General features: G+C 39.6%; 1 protein-coding gene and 3 long non-coding RNA genes across 7 annotated transcripts; all 4 read left to right on the top strand.

Moving 5' to 3' along the window:
- The first annotated feature begins 2,293 nt into the window (after window positions 1–2,293).
- On the top strand, window positions 2,294–3,313 carry LOC124344480 (CTD kinase subunit alpha-like). Its single transcript, XM_046798028.1, is given in 7 exon segments — window positions 2,294–2,330; window positions 2,455–2,528; window positions 2,601–2,708; window positions 2,710–2,855; window positions 2,926–3,010; window positions 3,075–3,113; window positions 3,116–3,313. Coding segments are annotated over 7 exon segments (663 nt in total). The 3' UTR covers window positions 3,290–3,313.
- An 18-nt stretch (window positions 3,314–3,331) lies between these two features.
- On the top strand, window positions 3,332–4,168 carry LOC124343903. The gene is made up of 3 exons (XR_006919427.1): window positions 3,332–3,453; window positions 3,515–3,602; window positions 3,702–4,168. It is a non-coding gene; the product is annotated as an uncharacterized LOC124343903 (long non-coding RNA).
- A 93-nt stretch (window positions 4,169–4,261) lies between these two features.
- LOC124343905 lies at window positions 4,262–4,564 on the top strand. Its single transcript, XR_006919429.1, has 2 exons — window positions 4,262–4,382; window positions 4,455–4,564. It is a non-coding gene; the product is annotated as an uncharacterized LOC124343905 (long non-coding RNA).
- Window positions 4,565–14,074: 9,510 nt separating this feature from the next.
- LOC124343854 lies at window positions 14,075–19,355 on the top strand. 4 transcript variants are annotated; one of them, XR_006919359.1, is made up of 9 exons: window positions 14,075–14,220; window positions 14,295–14,729; window positions 14,828–14,936; window positions 15,046–15,240; window positions 15,306–15,403; window positions 15,657–15,750; window positions 15,834–15,961; window positions 16,115–16,405; window positions 19,008–19,355. It is a non-coding gene; the product is annotated as an uncharacterized LOC124343854 (long non-coding RNA). The 4 variants fall into 4 exon arrangements; XR_006919358.1 differs by having other exon boundaries at window positions 14,076–14,220; window positions 14,856–14,936; window positions 16,040–16,405; XR_006919357.1 differs by having other exon boundaries at window positions 14,076–14,220; window positions 14,828–14,908; window positions 16,040–16,405.
- Window positions 19,356–20,971: the final 1,616 nt, after the last annotated feature.

The following is a 20,971-nucleotide window of genomic DNA, read 5'->3' as shown; positions in this document are numbered from 1 at the left end:
GACCAGGAAAAAGAAGTTGACTGCACTTTTCCCTTTTGGGTTGAATTCAGCAGGGGGTACGGCCTTACGGTTATTTAGTGACGCAATGCACGCTTTGAGTTTTAACGGAATCTCGTAAAATAATACATGGGCGACAACATTTTCTTTTTTAAAATTTCCTTAACGGTAAGAATGATAACGGTCTGGACAAGGTCAGTGACTCAAATTACTTTTGGTTTTCTACACATGTTTTCTTCTTTTGGTCAATAATTTTCACCACGGGGCCACATTTGTTTTTGTTTAGTACATTTTTGTGAAGTTTAAATAAACTGGTACAATATATATGCAATTAACTGAGGTCATTTATTTAAACTATTCCAAGTATGTCATACAATATCTGTCTTTTGGCACTTACAGTCTGTTCGGGAGAGAGATCACAGTAAGAGTGGAGATAAGAACTTCTTGACATAAGTCACACAGAATAATAGAGTAGAGGGAGTTGATGCTAAACAGTCAAGATAGGAAGTTACCCTCTTGACTGATAGATGGCGTAGTTTGCTATTCTTACACTTTCCCTCAAACACGACATGCATATGAGACAAGAGGTAGTGTAAACGGGATAACGGGTTTGAAAAAACTTTCCCTCAAACATGACATCAGCATGGAGAGGATATGTTAGGAAAAATGAAGACAACCGATTATGACATGATTAACGAGTTTGCCATTGCCCTCTTGACTGCAAGATGGCGTAGTTTGCTATTCTTATACTTTCCCTCAAACACGACATACATATGAAACAAGAAGTAGTATAAACGGGATACCGGATTTGAAAAAAGAAAAAAAACTTTCCCTTGATATGTGGTCTGTGGGCTGCATGTTTGCTGGTAACGTTGCTGTCCTATTCAATTTTGTGATCAGTATTTCATCTGTTTAGAACTTGCCGGCGCGGGGCGACACCTTTTTCCTGGAGGCGATATTGACGACCAACTCAAAACGGATATTCAAGTTACTTGGTACGGAATTCTACAGTGGTTTACGGAGGGCAACCATATATCTATTAAATTAATCGATAGGAACTTCAAACGAAAAAGTTTGGCCTGGTATATCTCAACTGCCAGACTACAAGCCATTACCCATCTATCAACCAGCAAGTAGCTTCGCGCACGTTGTTCCAAAGATGAGTCCCAAAGGCAGAGATTTACTTCAGGAATTGACTACAATTATGATATTTCTCAAGATTTTTTTTTGACTTCCCTTTTGAATTCCATAGAAATTATTACTGTGCAATCCTGCTCTTCGGATTTCTGCAGATGACGCGATGGCGCATTACTATTTGCCGATTTACCTTCAAGTATAAAGCATCTATGTGAAGTTTAAATAAGCTACTAGTATGTTAAAAAATGTTACTTTTCAGCATTATTAATAGATCAAAGATAAAATAAAAAAAAATTAAGGAATTACTCAAATCCCCGATGACATAAACGGTAAAATTTAAATTTAATACCTCTGCTGATAGAGCGTGAATTTCGGGCGAAACACCAACAGTAGCGTAGTTGTCCGATACAGAAAAATTATTGACGGAAGAAACTTTGCCACTTTGATTTTCATGGAATGGAAAATTAAAATCTTGAGGTTGCAGGACGTGGCAGATGGTGAATCTTGAATTATCATGGATTTTAACACACTAAATATGACTGCAAACCATCCTCGTTGAAGCAGAGATTTTTGGGTTGAGACTTAGTATATGATGTAGACACTCGAGGCCTTTCTTCTGGTAATCAAACAGGAAATCCTTGTTCGAAGTGGCTTCGATCGTTGATAACTTTGACGGGTGGAAGGAGAACTTTCCTGGCTATTTCAGCTACTTCACCCATCGCTGATCGCTCACATTGATTTTGCAAAATGTAAAATTTAAAGTCCTTGAAGAAGAAAAAAAACGGCTTGAGGATGCCAATCGTCCAACACAATTCATAACCATTCGATTTAAAGGATTTTAAATTGAACTTTTGTAACTTTATTGATTTAGTAAGTGCAAAAGTAACGAAATTGGGAACAAGTTTGAACTGACCACTTGAAAAGAAAAAAGTGACAGCATGAGCAGACGCAATATTGCAGACGAAAATATTTCGCCATCTAGCGTTGGAAATTGCAAGTTTCAAACGGAAACTGTCAAGATTGATCCTGCCGGCGTCTGCCATAACAATAAAAAAAAAAGTTCGCTTTGTTGTGAGTGCGACTGCGAGAGTGTTTTAATTAATTTTGTTTTAAGTTCATTAAGAGTTTCCCGAGAATCAACAGGATTTCTTGTTCTATAATGCAGAAGTATGAAAAATTAGAAAGAATTGGCGAAGGTAATTTTCCGTACATGTTTGTTTTCCAACCGACACCAAGGATTAAAAGCATACAGACGTTTCACATGTGTGTAGTGAAATTAGCAATGATTTAATCTCCATCACTTTTCTTGCATTTCAATAGGCACATATGGAACTGTGTTTAAGGCCAAGAATAGAGAAAATCAGGGGATTGTGGCTCTGAAACGTGTCAGGCTTGTAAGTATATCACACATTTCTTTACATATGATATAAACTAACGGTTTTTATTGAAAAAAAGTTCAATAATAGGATGATGATGCTGAAATATTTGCATTTAGCAAACGACTTGGAGAAAATTTCAATGAAGCTACACTACGAACAGCATTAACACACAAGTCGTATGTTGAGAGGGAAAAATGCCAGATTGTCAGATATGGGAGTGGATTCCCATTTACAGATTCAAAACAATGAAGAACTTGCTGTAGCAGGTGGTGAAATGATAAGCAAATTTACCAATGGTTATTTCAGAGCAGTATTCACACGAGTCCCAGAAGAACTCATCATGTATGATTCTTATTCTATTCTCCCAAATGTGTGATTATGCTTAACTGTGAATTGGATGTTTTGTGTTTAGGGCAATGCATGACTTTCTGACTTTTACTTCAAATTTAGAAACAGTTGGCAAACATATTGGGCTTGGTGACTTGATGCTTTGCTCAGTAAGTTTCTCTTGAAATAGTCTTTACTTTTAAAATGTTTTCATAATCTAAATTCCTTGTTTAGGATTTTCCCTGTGAATCAGAAACCTATGTCAAGTCCCTCATGAAGCAGTTGTAGCTGCTTTGGCTGAAAGTTCAGGAGAAGAGAGGGCCAGGATTTTTGTTCAAGATCTGGTTGTTACACAATTGTATGGCTTAGATATAAATGAATTATGGAACCCTGCAGATCCTGTGGGAAATTTGACAGACATTCTTAAGTGTGAGTTTTTCTTTCATTAGCACAATTTTGTACACTTTTTATACTAAGCACATTTCTAAATAATCAACAGGTTCGATTGCGTGATGTCCTCCACAGTGATACAAAGTTTACCCTAGTATTTGAGCACTGTGACCAGGATTTGAAGAAATACTTTGATAGACAGTGAGCAAGTCCAATCACTGATGTAAGATACCCATTTTGTTTACAAGAATTTGCTGTAAATTAATTTTCTCAATTGTTTGAAGGTATCAACTTTTAAGAGGTCTTGCATTCTGCCACAGTAAAAGTGTTTTGCACAGAGATCTCAAACCTCAAAACTTGTTGATTAATAAGGTAATGTTAAAGTTTTGGGGGCATTTTTTTTGGCTTACTCATATGATATTATAACCCTTTTTTTTTTTTTTTTTTTTTTTTTTTTTTTTTTAACTACAGAGACACTTGTAAAGAACTGTGATTTGCATCACCAGATGAGCCTCTTGTTTTCTCAAAGTTTTCTAATTCAATCACTGGACCCTTTTGACTCAATAAAGAATCCTGACATTTCAAAGGTTGAACTGTACACAAATTTTCATGTCTGCACTCAGTCTTTCAAGAATTTTTAATAATTTAAGTGTTTCTATTTACTTTGACAGGAGGTATTTTGGGAAGCCGAACTGGCCGTTGTTTTGGGGAAAAAAGGAAAGAATATTGAATTTAGTTAAGCAAAAGATTACGTTTTCGGCTACACAGTTGCGAACGACTTGACTGCACTCGACTGGCACAAGGAAAAAAAAACGGTGGTCGGTGGCTACTCGGGAAAACAATGGATGGCTTCTGTCCCATAGGGCCAGACATCCTTACAGCTGACAAAGTTCCCGACCCACATAACTTGAAAATTTCATGTAGCGTCAATGGCCATATCAAACAAACAAGCAACACCAATCAGCTCATTCACGGAGTCTTTGACTGCATATCCTTTTTGTCAAATTATGTAACATTATTAACATGATGTCACCAATCTCATGTTAATATGTTGACAACCACCAGGTTTTGCACACTGCTTCCTGGTGATATAATTTTAACTGGAACACTCAGGATCTGGTGGATTTGCTAAAACCTTCACAATTCTTACAGGTGCATTTCGTATTTTTGTTACCCATTAAGAAGCATTCCTAAGACTTTCTTTCGACAACAAAAAATTTAAAGGAAGGAGACGTCGTGGAATGCGAAATTGAACAATTAGGAAAGATCCGAAACCAGATTGAATAGTTGTCATCCCGCATTGATTAGTATCCAATACAACAAGAAACTTCAAATTGTGTTTCGCTTACTTCTATCATTCAGCTTTCTTTCCTCTTCCGATAGTTTGGCTGTGAGATTAGCCATGGTCAGATCAGCCACTGGTAGACCGCTCCACATCGTCTCGAACACAGCATAACTTGGGGGTAGAGTTTGGATGATTTTGGACACGATTATATCAATAGACTGTGGCTGTCCCACACCTCTAAGCTCCTCTGCCATCTGCCTGAAGACATTGACATGGGTAGTGACCTTATGGTCTGGATTCATCCTGTAGCTGTTGAATTTACCGAGAGGTGATTGGACATTAGATGCTGCAACATCAGCAAACTCAGCCAGTAGCCTTTGCCAAATTTCCTGGGCAGTAACAGAGCCTTGATAGAGCTCTGGTAGGTCGGCTCGATGTTATAATAGATCAATTGTTTAGCTTGCAGATCTTTGGTCACCCAAGTTTCAATCACAAGTCACAGACAGAGGGAATTGTCTGTGCACAGTTAGATCAACGCGTGCTGTACGATCAGTTTTGCTCATTCACATAAGTGACCTGAGACTTGCATTCTGACTGCACAGATGAATTAACATGTGCCTTACAATCAGTTTTTGCTCATTCACATTAGTGACCTGAGACTTGCATTCTGACTGCACGGTTGAAATTAACACGTGCCTTACAATCAGTTTCGCTCATTCACATAAGTGACCTGAGACTTGCATTCTGACTGCACAGATGGATTAACATGTGCCTTACAATCAGTTTTGCTCATTCACATTAGTGACCTGAGACTTGTTTTCTGACTGCACGGTTGAAATTAACACGTGCCTTACAATCAGTTTTTAAATTCGGAGCTGCACAGACTTAGTTAGACTGCCCACATGAGCATGGTTCGACTGGCCACACTGGAAACACAAAGTTTGATATTTAACACGAGAGCACTTTTTGTTAAATGACGAGGCTTGGATTCAGTGCCTAAGACAATGTTCTCTAGTCTCAGCACCTTAAGCTTGAGCATGGTGGCATAGCGAAATTGTGGATTCGTTAGACATACTTTAAGTTACGTAACTCTGGGCCCATAACCTGTGAAGTTTAAATAAACTGGTACAATATATATGCAATTAACTGAGGTCATTTATTTAAACTATTCCAAGTATGTCATACAATATCTGTCTTTTGGCACTTACAGTCTGTTCGGGAGAGAGATCACAGTAAGAGTGGAGATAAGAACTTCTTGACATAAGTCACACAGAATAATTGCGAGCCCGAAGGGCGAAGCTAATAATCGCATACGCAGAAAAAAAAAGCCATGTCACTTTGTCTGTATGTATGTATGTATGTATGTATGTATGTAACGCTCCATAGCTCGGGCGTTTTACGACACATTTAGGACTTTTTGGTCTTAAAAATTAGACAAAAAATATGCGGTGTGACCAGAACAAAAATAATTTAATTTACTTAATTAGTTCTCCTGTAATTAATGAAAAACTGCTAAAATAACAGCTTAATGACTAGTGACATCTGGCGGTGGCGACTACAACTTTCTTACTTTAGGTCAAAATAAATCACCACCAGATGTCCATAGCATCGCCGTGTTGACGCAATCTGTGATGTCCCAACCATGACGCAATAACCAGATTTGCATTTATGTTTTGCAGTAATTAAACTAAAGGGTGGTTATTTTGAAATTTCAATCACTGAACTTTATGTGTAAAAATAGGAAAATATGAGTTGAGCAAACTAAACGTAATTAACTTGCAAGGATATTGAGCAGTGACGGAAAAATCCCGTTTTAAGACAAAAAGTCTGTGAAGAAAAGTGTGTATAACAGATTCACAACAGATTTCGGACTTTTTGGTCTTAAAAATTACACAAAAAATATGCGGTGCTGCCAGAACAAAAATAATTTTATTTACTTTGATAATGGATCGAATTAAATTTAAAAGACGAAAAATAGATTTTTGGTTATAGCGCTGCCGCTGTCTTGATAATGAAGAGGGTCATGGTTCAAGTCTCATTATAGATTTACTTTTTTTTTAAATAAAAATTTTGTTTTGACCCATGCCCTTTGTTAACCATGACTCAGACAAATCAAAATTTCACGATAGAATTTTTTTTCCAGAAAATTTCAGAGAAAAAACATTGAATTTATAGAAAAATTCTGAAAAATTTGGAAGGCATTTAGCAAAAAGTCCGACTTAACAATAGGCCCTGAATTTTTCATTTAAGACAGTTTTCAACTGGCTTACGACTATCCCTTCGCGGCGAGCTGATAAGCTTGCTTTTCTATCTTAGAGTAGAGGGAGTTGATGCTAAACAGTCAAGATAGGAAGTTACCCTCTTGACTGATAGATGGCGTAGTTTGCTATTCTTACAATTTTTTTTCGTCTGACTCTCCCCGGCTGTAAGCTGTGTGTCAGTAATTGCCGGTAATTGCATTCCGGAAAGCGGAAGAAAAAAAAACCGTAACGTGAGATAAACACAATGTCAATGCTTTTTGGTTTGAGGTTGCAACAAACTGGGATAACAAACATCCAAGATGGCAACCTCGAACCACTCTATAGCAAACCAGAATTATTAATGTATCGCTCAATACAAATCGCTATATTTTCTAAATCATGAAAAATTGCCAACCATTCCATTTATAGCGTGCTGACGAGATTGCCAATGCAGATGAAATCACCAATAGACTACTTTGTGATCATCCAGGCGGGGAAACTGTTATTTCCGGCATTTCCGGTTATTTCGTTGTTAGAACACAACATTTTCTCCGTGTAAATTAAACGGAAAATGCTGAACAACTGATTTTCCCAGGTTATTTATATGTTATTCGAATCAATTTTGGAATCAATCAAAGCGAAGGTTGGCAAGAGAGGATTAGGCCTATCATACATAGCCTTAAGGGAGATCTTTTTTTTTTTTTTTTATGTTGTTAAATTCAATTTCATCCCAAATAAATCTGATTGCTGCTTGTTATATTGTAAAATGATATTTCATATGATATAGGCTACGAGAGAAGGAAATGATGAAACTGTTAGTATACTATATATGTGTGAAAAGAAATCTGTGATGTATTATTCATTTGCGACATTTGAACATTTGATTGTGATCAGATTGTGATGCGCGGTAACATTTGTATTAATTGATTGATGCTGCATAATTGGAAATCCAACCTGTAATATCATCCCAGGCCAAACAGAAAACCACAGTTGAGCATAATCTCAGTCCGTAGGCCATGACGCTGTTGTGCATCTCAAGCAGTTGTCGTTCTAGTAGATCCTCGTCGACATTGAAATTAAACAATCGCGGAGCAGCAACTGGAATAAGGTCATCAGCACTTGGTGGCTGGTCGTATTTTACATACGTAACCGGGCTTCTGCACACGGGACACGTTGCTGATGATACGCTAATCCAGGTAACGATGCAACGGTAACAAAAGACGTGACCGCAAAAGGGCTTCGTCGCGTTATTATGAGGGCCCATGCAAATTGGGCATTCGCCGTCGTCCGGAATGTTGGCGAACCTGGCTAAAAATCTATTTTGTTCTTCCTCGTCTTCAAAATCATCTTCATTGTGGCTGACGTTTGCTGCGGGGTTTCTTCTTGTCGTGTAATAGTTTTTTATTGTCAGGTAGAGGTATATGATGGAGACCAGAGCAAGATAAAGATAGAATTCAGTCACCATGATGATGATTAAAGTCACCAACTGTAATATCTCTGCTCCATCGATGATCTGCAAAGCTTTTAGCGCTTGGAAAAGAGACGAAAGTCCGGCTACCAGGAAGGTTGTAGCCCAATAGCCGAGGTAGGCCCAACTAAAGGCGTTGAAAATCCATCGTATGTCTGGTCGACTAGCCGGAATGACGACGAAAATTAGGCAGATGGTGAGGGAAGACCATACGCAGGCAACGCAGGATATGACGCCGGTCCAGGAAAACTCCAGGTAAAACACTCCATGCCAAAAGAGAGCTGAGATAATCCACGTGAAAATCTTGGTCAGGAGCAGGGTGAAAGAGTTTTGTTCAATCATGTTGGTTTTCTAACATGAAAGCTCTATACGGAATATTGTTTTCGCAATATCTCGCTGTTGCCTTTATATATATGCTGTAGACTTTTGGTTGCACTGCAAACCTCCCGTCTTCTGATTTTTCGTCATTTACGATCAAAATCTCAAATGGAAATTAGCAGGAATTGACATGTTCAGTCAATCAGTAAATTTACGCATTTTATTCAAAATTAATTTCACACATAATTTGAAAAACAAATATGCAAAATCGAATTGAAAATAAATAGTAGCTTCAGTTATATCCCTATATGCGATGCGTGCATGGACCAATGTTGCGCCATCTTGTGTTGTTGCTTCATTGCCATTTCGACTGATGATGCAAGCGATCGTTGAAGGGCATGAAGGCATTTGGGGGCTTCGTAGGGGTGTCAAAATAATTAAATTAAATTAATAAATAATTGAATTCAAAAATAATTTCGTACCCCTCCATGATGAGACGTAGGTTAGTGAAAAATGCAACGACCCAGTATCAGCAGCAGCAGCATCGGTGTAATAAAGATCAAGTTTCTCTCTGCTCTTTTCTTTCTCTCTTTCTCCATCAGTCATCTTTGTTTTTGTTGCTTCTGAGAACTTATAAACGGTAAACTGAATAGTTACGATGACAATTTCACAAAATATGATGCAACTTCGGTAACACGAAGTCAGCACCAAGGAACGGCTAATTGAATTTGATGTAGAAAGATCTTTCACCAGCATAGGCTGCAACAACGTGCCACATCGGACAGCAATTACGCGAACATAAACGCGAAACCTATAACCATAATGAAATGAATTAATCTTCAGCATCCATGGAAATGCTGTAAATGAAAAGTCAAAATGTCACTTCATGTTATTTACAAGAGTTAACACAAATCATTAGCTTAATTACCATTAAGAAAATTGTGAATGAAAAATCCATGTGTGAATTAGACTTGAACGAAGAAGAAAGTGAAGCAAGACTTCAACTAGCTGTTAATCCTACTTGTAAAAATTAATTACTATCAAAGAATTAAGTGTGATGTGATTCTCACAAAAATGACAAGTAGGTCTATATAGCTTAACTACACATCCTCTCAGAACTATTCTTAGAACTGTTAAAAAAGTAACTTTAAATGAATCTACAGTCGACAAGCTTTACCAATGAGAAATACAATTAAATAATCAATTTAAATAATTACTTCAATAGTTCTTATAAGTGATTCTTCAAGGGACTGAGCACACGGCAGTCGATAGCTATGGTGGATTCGGCGGAGGATATGGTGGCGGCCATGGAGGATGTCCTGGCTGTTAATCATTGACTAAAACTGACTAACAAGATCTATTTTACCTTATTTTAACCTTGGGAAAATTTAATTTCCAATAACCATGTTGATTTTTTGATCTAAATTCAATCCACCCGAAGATTGTAGATCAATCTACCAATGATATTTTTTCCTTCATAAAAGCTTGTGTGATATAAGCTTCAAATACACCACTAAAAAGTGAATAATTCTATCTTGAATTTAAAAAAATAAATCCTACAATATATTGAATGAATCAAATGAAAAGAAAAAGAAAAGCAGTACAATAATAACTTGTGTTTAAAAGAAATGTATTGAAATCAACTGACGGAACAGTGCTGACCAAAACAGAAAGAAATTAGCTGAAATTTAATCTTGGAAATTCTTGACAATAACTCCAATCGGCGTCTTATTAAATTATTGACTGAAGAAAGTGGCGTAGAGCGGGCGAAACCTGGTCTTCGTCGAATAGAATTCCACTTTTGTGCAAGACTTGAGAAGCCAAGCACCTCAGAGACGGTGGCGGGACGTAGTTGATGATAAATTGAAGGTCAGGATCGGGATGGCCCTGACTGGCGAGTTGACTTTGCCATTGCTGGAAGAGCATCAAGGGTGTCCAGTTGCTTTGGTTCAATTGCTGCTGGTCAATGCGGGCCCCTTTTTCCAGCAGCAGCCGAGATTGGGCAATAACGCTGCCACGATTCATGGCCAGCAAGTGGAGGGGAGTCGCTCCGTGCAGGTTGGCGGCGTTGGGATCGGCTCCGAGTCCAAGGATCAACCGGGTCACAGACAGAAGCAGCTGCGAATCCTCGGCCCGAGTAATAGTCGGCTCTTCCTCGTCGCCATGGTTACTCATCACTTCCACAAATTCCGCGTCGTCACGTTCGTCCGACCACAGCTGAGAATCTCGGTGATGGGCACACGACGGACATCCGCTCACGTCAGTGCTGTAGTCGTAGTCGTATGGATCAATGACTTCATCCTCCGACAAATTAGAAGCGTCGTCGTCACGCACATTTTGGCTCTCATCACCATCAGCAGGAGCAGGGCTAATATCAGGGCTGTCAATCAAGTCGCCGCCAGCGTCAGCAGCATCACAGTCGCTGCTGCTGTCCAGGTCGCTCCCATCATTGGAGTTGCTCCAGTCAAATTCGCTGTTGTCGTCTAGCCCATCATCACTGTGGCCATAGCTGCCGGTGAGTGAGCCGGACACTTGGCTCCCGGAGTTGCTGCTGCTGCTGCTGTCGTCATTGTCATCCATGTCGTGAGGAATTTCAGCGACCAGCATGTTACCGAGACTCGTCAGATGGCAAATGGTGTGCAGGAGATTCTGATTGGCGTTTCCCCACTGGTAATCCTTGGCGATGAAGAGCGACAGACTGCGCTCAAACTGTTGGCGATCCTGGTGGCTCCATTGTGGCGTCATCTCGCTGGCCCAGAAAATCAGTTCGACGATGAAACCGGCCAGACTGACCAGAGTGTTGGGGTAGATGTTCTCGAGTCTGCGATTTGCCTGCAGATGAGACATGTAACTGCAAGCGAAATCGAAGGTGGCCATCAGACTGGCAAACGGGAATTCTTCCTGGCCAGCTGGCTTCTTCTGTCGCAGATGGGCGACACTTTTCGTCATGATGTCCAATGCCCAGTTGACTATACGACTCGTCTTCCATCCCTTCCACTCGAGTCCTTGCTCCGATTGCTGCAGAAAGAGCCTCAACGCGCGGATGCTGGCCTCGCCGCTCTGCTCTTGCTGGCCGAAGGAATAGACGGAAGCGCATCGGCACAAGTAGGTGAGATTGAAAATGTGCGGACCATCAGGATGCACCATGTCCAGCACTCGCTGGCTGACCAAAAGTCCTTGGGTGAAGAGCTCGAAGGTGTTGCTGGAGAGCTGCTCCAGTTGTTCCAATGTGGTAAACTCGGACGTCAAGCCAAAAGCCAGGCCAACTTCTGATGGAAGAATAGTTTTGGGTAGATCCTGCTCGTCGGCCGCTGTCGAGTGACGAAGATGCAGGGCTGCTCTCCAGTACTTGAGGCCGTTTTGCGGGGCTGGATGCGTCTCGTAAAAGTAAAAATTGACTGCGCCCATCAGTTCCAGAATGTTGATCTTCTCTTGTCGGCCGTTGGGACTGGAGACGATGGAATCGATCATTGGGTCGGTTTGATGTGATCTCACTTCCGCGGTAAGGAAGTAGGCGGCAATGTCCAGCTCTCCGCAAACGATAGCCGCGTACAGGGCTGGGACGTCCAGGTATTCGACGCCACCGCACACGAATCTTCCGATTTGCACGATGGGAACGTCCAGTTTGTCAACCAAGAATTGAACCATTTCCAAATTTCCCAGCTGGATGGCCACCAGCAGCGGCGTCTGCCCGTGTTCGTTATACGATGTCGACAATTCGGTGGTCACTGCCGGCCCGTAGGTTTGCAGAATGTCAGTCACATCTTGACTGGATCCTCCGGTTACAGCCTGGAAAAAGGCCTCGCAGTCCTCGTAAGTGATCAGCTGGGGATCCGTTGAAGGGAGCGGGTACGAGGCTGGTGGCGTATAATTTGCCGGGACACGCCTCAACACTTTTCGCCATTTCTTGATCATTCCCATCGAATAATCTTCGTCGGACCAAAATCTTCGCCAAATCTTTCGCCAAACCATTTTGACTTTCTCACGAGATTCCTCCATTTTGTTTGCACAGGTTACGTTATATCTCGAAGAACACAGTTAAGATAAACGATGGGATCCTTCAGATTTTCGATCCTTTTTATATCAACGGGAAGGGTCAGTTTTTGTTGGCAAGTCGACTTCCTCCTGCAATTACGATGATATCTCGAAAATGTGCCAACCGATTAACTTGAATGTTTTGGCGTTGAATACGTTTTAATTTTTCAAATATTAACCAACAGTTTTATTTCATGCAGAGTACTACAATTTAATTTGATAATCGTTTCAATTCAACGTTTTGACTCGCGCCGATTGGTGTAGTTTGCAATGTGGCCGCTTGGGGGTGAATTGCGCAACGGCAGCAATTAGGACATTGTGTCGCAATACATGTTGCACAACACATTGCGTCACATTGTGTCTCAATACATTTGGAATTTCGACCACCATCAGAATTGATCCCGTTTGCACCTCCATTGGTGTAGTTACAGGTATAGGTTGTTTTCCTGTTGCTGAAGATATCAAAATAACAAGTCACAAGTAACAATAATGAATGATAGATCAAAATACCCAGAAATACAGCTAGACTAATAACAATTTACAAGAACTTTCTTGTTAAATAATTGCACATAGTACGATTTTACTTGCTCACCTGTTGCTTTTTTCCACAACAACATGTACAGCACCATGAACATGCGATCACAAATGCCGCCATGCATGCAAAAATAAGTTCGTGATCCATAGTGCAAAGTTGAATAGGTCTCGCTGTCAAACTTACTATTGACTATACTGACTTGTTTTATTGACTTGAATCAGGCAAATAAGTCAAATTAGCTACGTTATTGGTCTAACTAGAAGTTTTTCACTCCTTTTTGGGGTGAGGCTTAGAGTTGAGACCGAAGCGGCTGTTGCGCTTCGGTACCATCGACATCGCCTAGGATGCCAACCGTGACGCACGGCTGATTCGTATAATATATCCCTAACCTCATCTTCTGACATAGTGAAAACCCATCCGAGACCCAATTCTGCCAACTGTCAATGCGTCAACCGTCAATCTGTCAACCGAAACCACATTGATTCAAACTGCTTCTTTTAGATTCTAACACAAATTAACTGGGCAATTTATTAAATCCATAAGCATTAAACACATACACGTTATAAGTTGCACAACGCAGGGGAATCTGTAGGTTCTAGTTTGAATTTGCGATCCATAATATGTGTCGGCTTGTTCTAATAACATTGTCCTTTTATGATGATGACCACCTCTGACTGGGGGATTGGATATTTTCTGATATTTCACGTGCGTTGCGATGACGTGTGTGATGCAATAATGCAATTACCAGAACTTTACCAATAAATTTATAATTTACAGATTATTACCTACTCCTACAGCAAGCAGAATTTCTTAGTTTCAGTGTGGCACGGAAATGTTGTCGAATCATTCGTTCATCAACCGAAAATAACCGAGTAGAGTCCATTTTCAATCCAAGTCCAAACGGGAGTCAACGCGCTACACTAACTAACATCAATAATTTGATCAGTCTAAATAACGGCTATTATTATTTCTCTCAAGCTTTCCACAGCCTCACACCATCTTAACAGAGACGCACACAGTAGGCCTACAGCCTTGGCAAACTGGCAAACGAATTGGCCCGCGAATTGGCGCACGCAGCATAATTTTACATGAAAGAACAAGTCTAGCTGGTAAATCAATTTTCTACTGTGTTCGGTAGCCTAGGTGAAATTATGGATTTTATTTGTCATCCCTTTTTGCATAGAACCCGACCAGCCGAGAGATTTGAGAGTCTGTTCCGGCCTGTTCCAATTCCATTTCTGAATGCCTTATAAAATGGAAACTGCCTCTTAATCCACTGGGATCGGTGTACGACACTTTACGCCGAATATACCATACAGATGATGGCTTGTCATGATCACGATCCCGTCAGGACCTTAGGTTGTAGGATAGGACCTTATGATTGACCAGGATAGGACCTTATGATTGACCAGGATAGGACCTTATGTTGGTACAACGGACGCTATGACATCCGCTCGTACCTAAAGAGTTTGCTTCCTCTCGGTAAATCCGGTACACAAAATGAAGTGTCGCTTATGAACACTAGATGGCGATTGATGTTGTTGATCTCTTCATGGCGAACGAATGTCAAAAGTTATGATTTGTCCTAGCTGTGTTCGAGTTTTCGTTGCTGTTGCAGGTATTCACGAAACATATTCAACTTCAATTTGATATGCAAGCAAGTCTTCTGTAGTGATTACCATAGTTTATTACACATGCCTGTAATTAAATTCTTAGATATTGAGTGTATGTTCTGCTGCTTCAGCAGGCCATATTTGTGGATTATACCAGTTTTCACAACAAGTTTCTACATGTCTGGTATTATTCACAACCTCAGTGTAGATTTGTATCTATATTTTTCTCAGTTACCAACACTTCTATAGTGTTTATTGTTGATAGTTTTAGTAATACGTTATTTCTTCCATTCACGGCATTTTCCACCTCCAAATGAAAAGCATGCAACCAACTTCCAGCAGCAGCGGCTGTTGAAATGGAGCTAGTGCAGACTTACAGTTCCACATTTGCCTATGTTGGTGTCCATGCAGTGTTGAACAGTTGGGCAAAATAGCAGATGTTGCATGATGACTGTCAGGCATATTTTATCGGCTGAATGTTGTCGTCTCTTGCTAGCTACATGTACCGGCGTTGAGGTAATGCTCGATGCACAGTCTCATTTAATTATTAACTTGTAATTAAATCTCCGTTCTCGTTTCAGTTCAATAGTTCACCGCCGTTTCATTGACGTGAAACTGAGGAGAGGTTGCTGAACTTCAAACATTGACATTCAAATCAATCATGCGCTTTTCAAGTTTTGTGAGTATATCTTAAGACCAGTCCTTCAAATACTGAGTTTTGAGACGGAGTGACAAATAGATTGCCTGTTGATTGTGTCACTTATTGTGTCAGTTATGGCTTATTGCGGTTTGCTGTCAAAAGTTAAGATATCTTTTCTTCGAAAATTACCAATGAATTCATAGGTGAACTCGAGTGATTTCGTCTGTAACTTGACGGTGATGTTCTATTCCGTGTATATGTTGAATAACCTTAATGTTTTTCATCAACTTAGAGTCGAGGAAACGTGAAAGTGGTGCAGCCCATACCATCAACTATTTTGTTCAAAATCACTGTATTCTGCTGAATGTTCCATCGGAATTATACAGGTAACAACCAACACTAGCTTTATATTTCTGAAACATATATTACACATCACATCACGACATATATTCTTCTCATCTTTTATTAGGATTCATCACAATTGTCTGCTGTTTGTATTGGACTTGCTCGTTCACCAACCCTGGCATGTACCAAGCTCTCATTCCATCTTCTAGAATAGTTTGGATAACTGATCATCACTGATCAGTGGTTTCATGTGTAAGTTCAGTTGTCTTTATTGCAGTCTAATATGTATTTAAAGTATTGATCTGCGCTTACACCTATCAAATGTTTAAGAGGCAATTTCGTTGTAATACTGACAACTATTTAATGAGAACAACAACAACTACTGACCGGAAGACGTCCATCCAGGAGTCCATCCGGTTTTGGCAATTGGAACGACGGACTGGCAAAGACCCACCCCGAGATGATCGTTGCCTTGAGCACTCCGCCCAACACCAACTTTATCCCTGCCATTGGGCGTCTTATTCCTCACGTCGGAGCGGCTCCGTTCCTCACGCCGTCTGCCCCCACGTCATCTTCTCTCTGCAGCCCATCGCTGCAGTTAACCGCAACAAGTTCCTTTCTGCTGTTCTCCGCCTGATCCTCAATGCCACTGAGACCACCGAGATCCGTATCGCCGCCGTCTCCACCATGTTCCACGTAAGTCCCAATCCAATCGAATCATAATAACATTAGTACATTGTTTTACTATCAACTACGCCGATTCCAAGCAATCCTTGCATGAAGCCTATTTGAACGTCGCTCGTGATGCTGTAAGAGCTCTGTTTTTACACCCGTTTCTCATTGTGTTCGCATTTAACGGATAAATGCATCAAAACCTGACTGGTATCTTTAAGTATTTAAGTCCTTTAAGTCATCCTGTTCTCACCACTCGAAATGGCTCTCCATCTCTGGTTTCCGATTTTGACTTTCGATTAGCAGAAGAGCTACTACGAAATGTAAATGGAACAAGAAGAAATATGTGGACATTTTTTTTTTCGCGGCTATGCGTCGCGAAGAAAGGAATTGTAGTATTTGCTTCTAAATCGGGTATTTTTAAAGCTAACCAGGCCTCACCAAGCATTTAGTTGTTGAGAAGTAGTTTTGATAGAGTGTTGGATTAAGTTCAAAAATAATTCACGTTTGTTGTCTTTTTCTGGTCCCTCCTCCGTTTTCCCTCAATTAAGACCCAAATTTAAGTAACTTGATCCATCCTTTGATTCACGGTGCTTATAGCTTTGAATGCAATCAGCAGTTTCCCAGAAAATGGAATGGGGGAAGGGTGTTTCATGTTGGAATTGACCCCTCCCACAAAAAAAAAGGTCCAGAGTGGCTCGGTTATATGTTATTCTGCGATATCGAAAACTAACAGATAAACTTTCTTTTAAAATTGTATTTTCATATTAGGTATCTGATTTAGGTAGTCAAGGAATATTCAATTATAAAATGTGTAAAAGAACTAAGTTGAAAGGAATTGTGTTTTAGTGTAAATGAGATCAAATTGATAAAAAGCACTAGCTTAAAAAATTAGGTACTTACAGACGCCGATGGGTTAGTGGATAAGGCATCGGCGTCGGCGTTTATCAGGATCTGGTCGCCAGGGTGGCTGATACTGGTTGGAACTCACGGTGACGGCTTCAGGGGGGGTTGGCGGTTAAAAGCGGGGTTGAACTGCTACTTGGCAACCTTCGGCATAAGAAACTCGATCCGTTGCATGCAGATTGTTCCTCAGACCCAATTCGATAACGTTTTGTTAGAATTTTCAATATTTCCTTTCGTTTTGAATAAAGACGGCAAATATGGGATGCGTCGTCACCTTAGAATCATGTCAGTGGTTCAAAACTTTGCACATGCAAAACTTTTTTCCAACACAGATTTCCATTTTGCTGTTCAAATCGATTACTTTTCCGCTTAGGATATGAAAAACATTATGTTGTAATTGTTTCAGAAAGTAGAAACTCATTTTGACGTGAGAAAAGATAGCTACTGAAAGCTACACCAAGCTACACAGTACACACGACACAAGCCCTTCCAATTAATTAATCAATCACGCTCATTATGGATTTTAAGTTTTTAACTTAATCAGCGCATTATTAAAATGCGTAAAATAATTTCGATTTTCAAATTAAGGCTTGGGGGAAAGTTGTATAATTGAGATAAAATTGAAAGAAAGAAAGACTAGCTTAAAAATATTAGTAGTAGTATAGACGCCGATGGGTTAGTGGATAAGGCATCGGCGTCGGCGTTCTTTGATTTGGTCGCCAGGGTGGCTGTTACTGGTTGGAACTCACGGTGCGAAGGCTTCAGGGGGGGTTGAAAGTTAAAAGTGGGTTGGAGCTGCTACTTGGCAACCTTCGGCATAAGAAACCCGATCCGTTGTATGCAGATTGTTCCATACTTAGACCAAATCCGACAACGTTTTGTTAAAATTTTCAATGTTTCCTTTTGTTTTGAATAAAAGACGACAAATGCGGGATACGTCGTCATATAACAATCAAAGTCAGCGGTTCAAAACTTAAAATATGAAAAAAAAATTTTAACTCAGATTTCTATTTTGCAATTTATTTTAGATTTCTTTCCTGTGTAAGAGTCGAAAAAACGTTGTTGTAATTGTTTCGTAACGTAGAAACTCATTATGGTGCGAGAGAAGATAGTTGCTGAAGCTACCCAATAGCCCTAATCGCGCAATAGCACAATTCCAATTAATTAATCAAGTTCGTCGTAATTTCAAGTTTAATTTATTTAGCGCATTTTTAAAATTCGTTGAATAATTTCGATTTTTTAAATGAAGGCTTAAGTAAAATAGTATGATTGAGATAAAGTTTTTAAAAATACTAGCTTCAAAAATAAGATAACTTTGGGCGCCGATAGCCTAATGGTTAAGGCGTCGGCGCCTACGTTGTCGGATCTGGTCGCCAGGGTGGCAGATACTGGTTCGGAACTCACGGTCACGGCTTTGGGAGAGGTCGGCTGCTGCTGTTAGTTTAGGATAGGGTGTTAGGTTAAGGTATAGGTTAGGGGTTATAGGTCCTCATCAAAGCCTGAACCGTTGCATGCAGACTATTCCTCAACAGACCCATCCGATAACGTTTTGTTAATATTTTCAATAATTTCTTTTGTTTTGAATAAAAGATGCGAGATACGTCTTCACCTTACAATCATGTCAGTGGTTCAAAACTTTGCACATGCAAAATATTTTTTCCAACGCAGATTTCTATTTTGCCGTATTTTTCTATTAAAATTTGATTTCTTTTCTGTTTAGGAGTTGAAATAAACATAGTTTTGATTGTTTGCTGACCTAGAAACTCATTTTGACGCGACAAAAGATAGCTGCTGAATAGAAGCTACATCAAGATTCAAGCTACACGCAAGCCCTTCCAATTGATCAACCACGTTTGGATTTTAAGTTTAATTTATTTAGCACATTTTTAAATTTCGTTAAATAATTTTTATTTTTTAAATTAAGACGATTAAGACTTAAAGAAAATAGTATAAAATTTGAGATAAAATTGATTGAAATATTTATTAGATCAAGATTCCAATTTTTCATGTTGTTACGGCTTACTTTATTCATCAGACTTGGTCAAATATTTGTTTTTATTTGTTTGTCTCACAATCAGTGTTGGTTCCACGTCGGGCACCCTTTCTACAACCAGCACGATGACAAGCAGCACTTCGAGAAGTCTTTTACAAAGTTGAAAACTACTTCGGCGCAAGTAATACCAACAACCACGTTGGTAAGCTGAGTAAAAATCAGGAAAGACGACTCGATAATATCCAGGCGTTCAATCATGACTATAATCATCAAGGGCTCAAGGCGTTGATGTCAGTAATTGAGGTAAACCAAGAAAAAAATCGAAATTATTCAACGAATTTTAAAAATGCGCTAAATAAATTAAACTTGAAATTACGACGAACTTGATTAATTAATTGGAATTGTGCTATTGCGCGATTAGGGCTATTGGGTAGCTTCAGCAACTATCTTCTCTCGCACCATAATGAGTTTCTACGTTACGAAACAATTACAACAACGTTTTTTCGACTCTTACACAGGAAAGAAATCTAAAATAAATTGCAAAATAGAAATCTGAGTTAAAATTTTTTTTTCATATTTTAAGTTTTGAACCGCTGACTTTGATTGTTATATGACGACGTATCCCGCATTTGTCGTCTTTTATTCAAAACAAAAGGAAACATTGAAAATTTTAACAAAACGTTGTCGGATTTGGTCTAAGTATGGAACAATCTGCATACAACGGATCGGGTTTCTTATGCCGAAGGTTGCCAAGTAGCAGCTCCAACCCACTTTTAACTTTCAACCCCCCCTGAAGCCTTCGCACCGTGAGTTCCAACCAGTAACAGCCACCCTGGCGACCAAATCAAAGAACGCCGACGCCGATGCCTTATCCACTAACCCATCGGCGTCTATACTACTACTAATATTTTTAAGCTAGTCTTTCTTTCTTTCAATTTTATCTCAATTATACAACTTTCCCCCAAGCCTTAATTTGAAAATCGAAATTATTTTACGCATTTTAATAATGCGCTGATTAAGTTAAAAACTTAAAATCCATAATGAGCGTGATTGATTAATTAATTGGAAGGGCTTGTGTCGTGTGTACTGTGTAGCTTGGTGTAGCTTTCAGTAGCTATCTTTTCTCACGTCAAAATGAGTTTCTACTTTCTGAAACAATTACAACATAATGTTTTTCATATCCTAAGCGGAAAAGTAATCGATTTGAACAGCAAAATGGAAATCTGTGTTGGAAAAAAGTTTTGCATGTGCAAAGTTTTGAACCACTGACATGATTCTAAGGTGACGACGCATCCCATATTTGCCGTCTTTATTCAAAACGAAAGGAAATATTGAAAATTCTAACAAAACGTTATCGAATTGGGTCTGAGGAACAATCTGCATGCAACGGATCGAGTTTCTTATGCCGAAGGTTGCCAAGTAGCAGTTCAACCCCGCTTTTAACCGCCAACCCCCCCTGAAGCCGTCACCGTGAGTTCCAACCAGTATCAGCCACCCTGGCGACCAGATCCTGATAAACGCCGACGCCGATGCCTTATCCACTAACCCATCGGCGTCTGTAAGTACCTAATTTTTTAAGCTAGTGCTTTTTATCAATTTGATCTCATTTACACTAAAACACAATTCCTTTCAACTTAGTTCTTTTACACATTTTATAATTGAATATTCCTTGACTACCTAAATCAGATACC

The sequence above is a fragment of the Daphnia pulicaria genome, chromosome 6, assembly GCF_021234035.1.
Source record: "Daphnia pulicaria isolate SC F1-1A chromosome 6, SC_F0-13Bv2, whole genome shotgun sequence".
Classification (NCBI taxonomy): domain Eukaryota; kingdom Metazoa; phylum Arthropoda; class Branchiopoda; order Diplostraca; family Daphniidae; genus Daphnia; species Daphnia pulicaria.
This window is presented reverse-complemented; position numbering and strand designations above follow the sequence as displayed.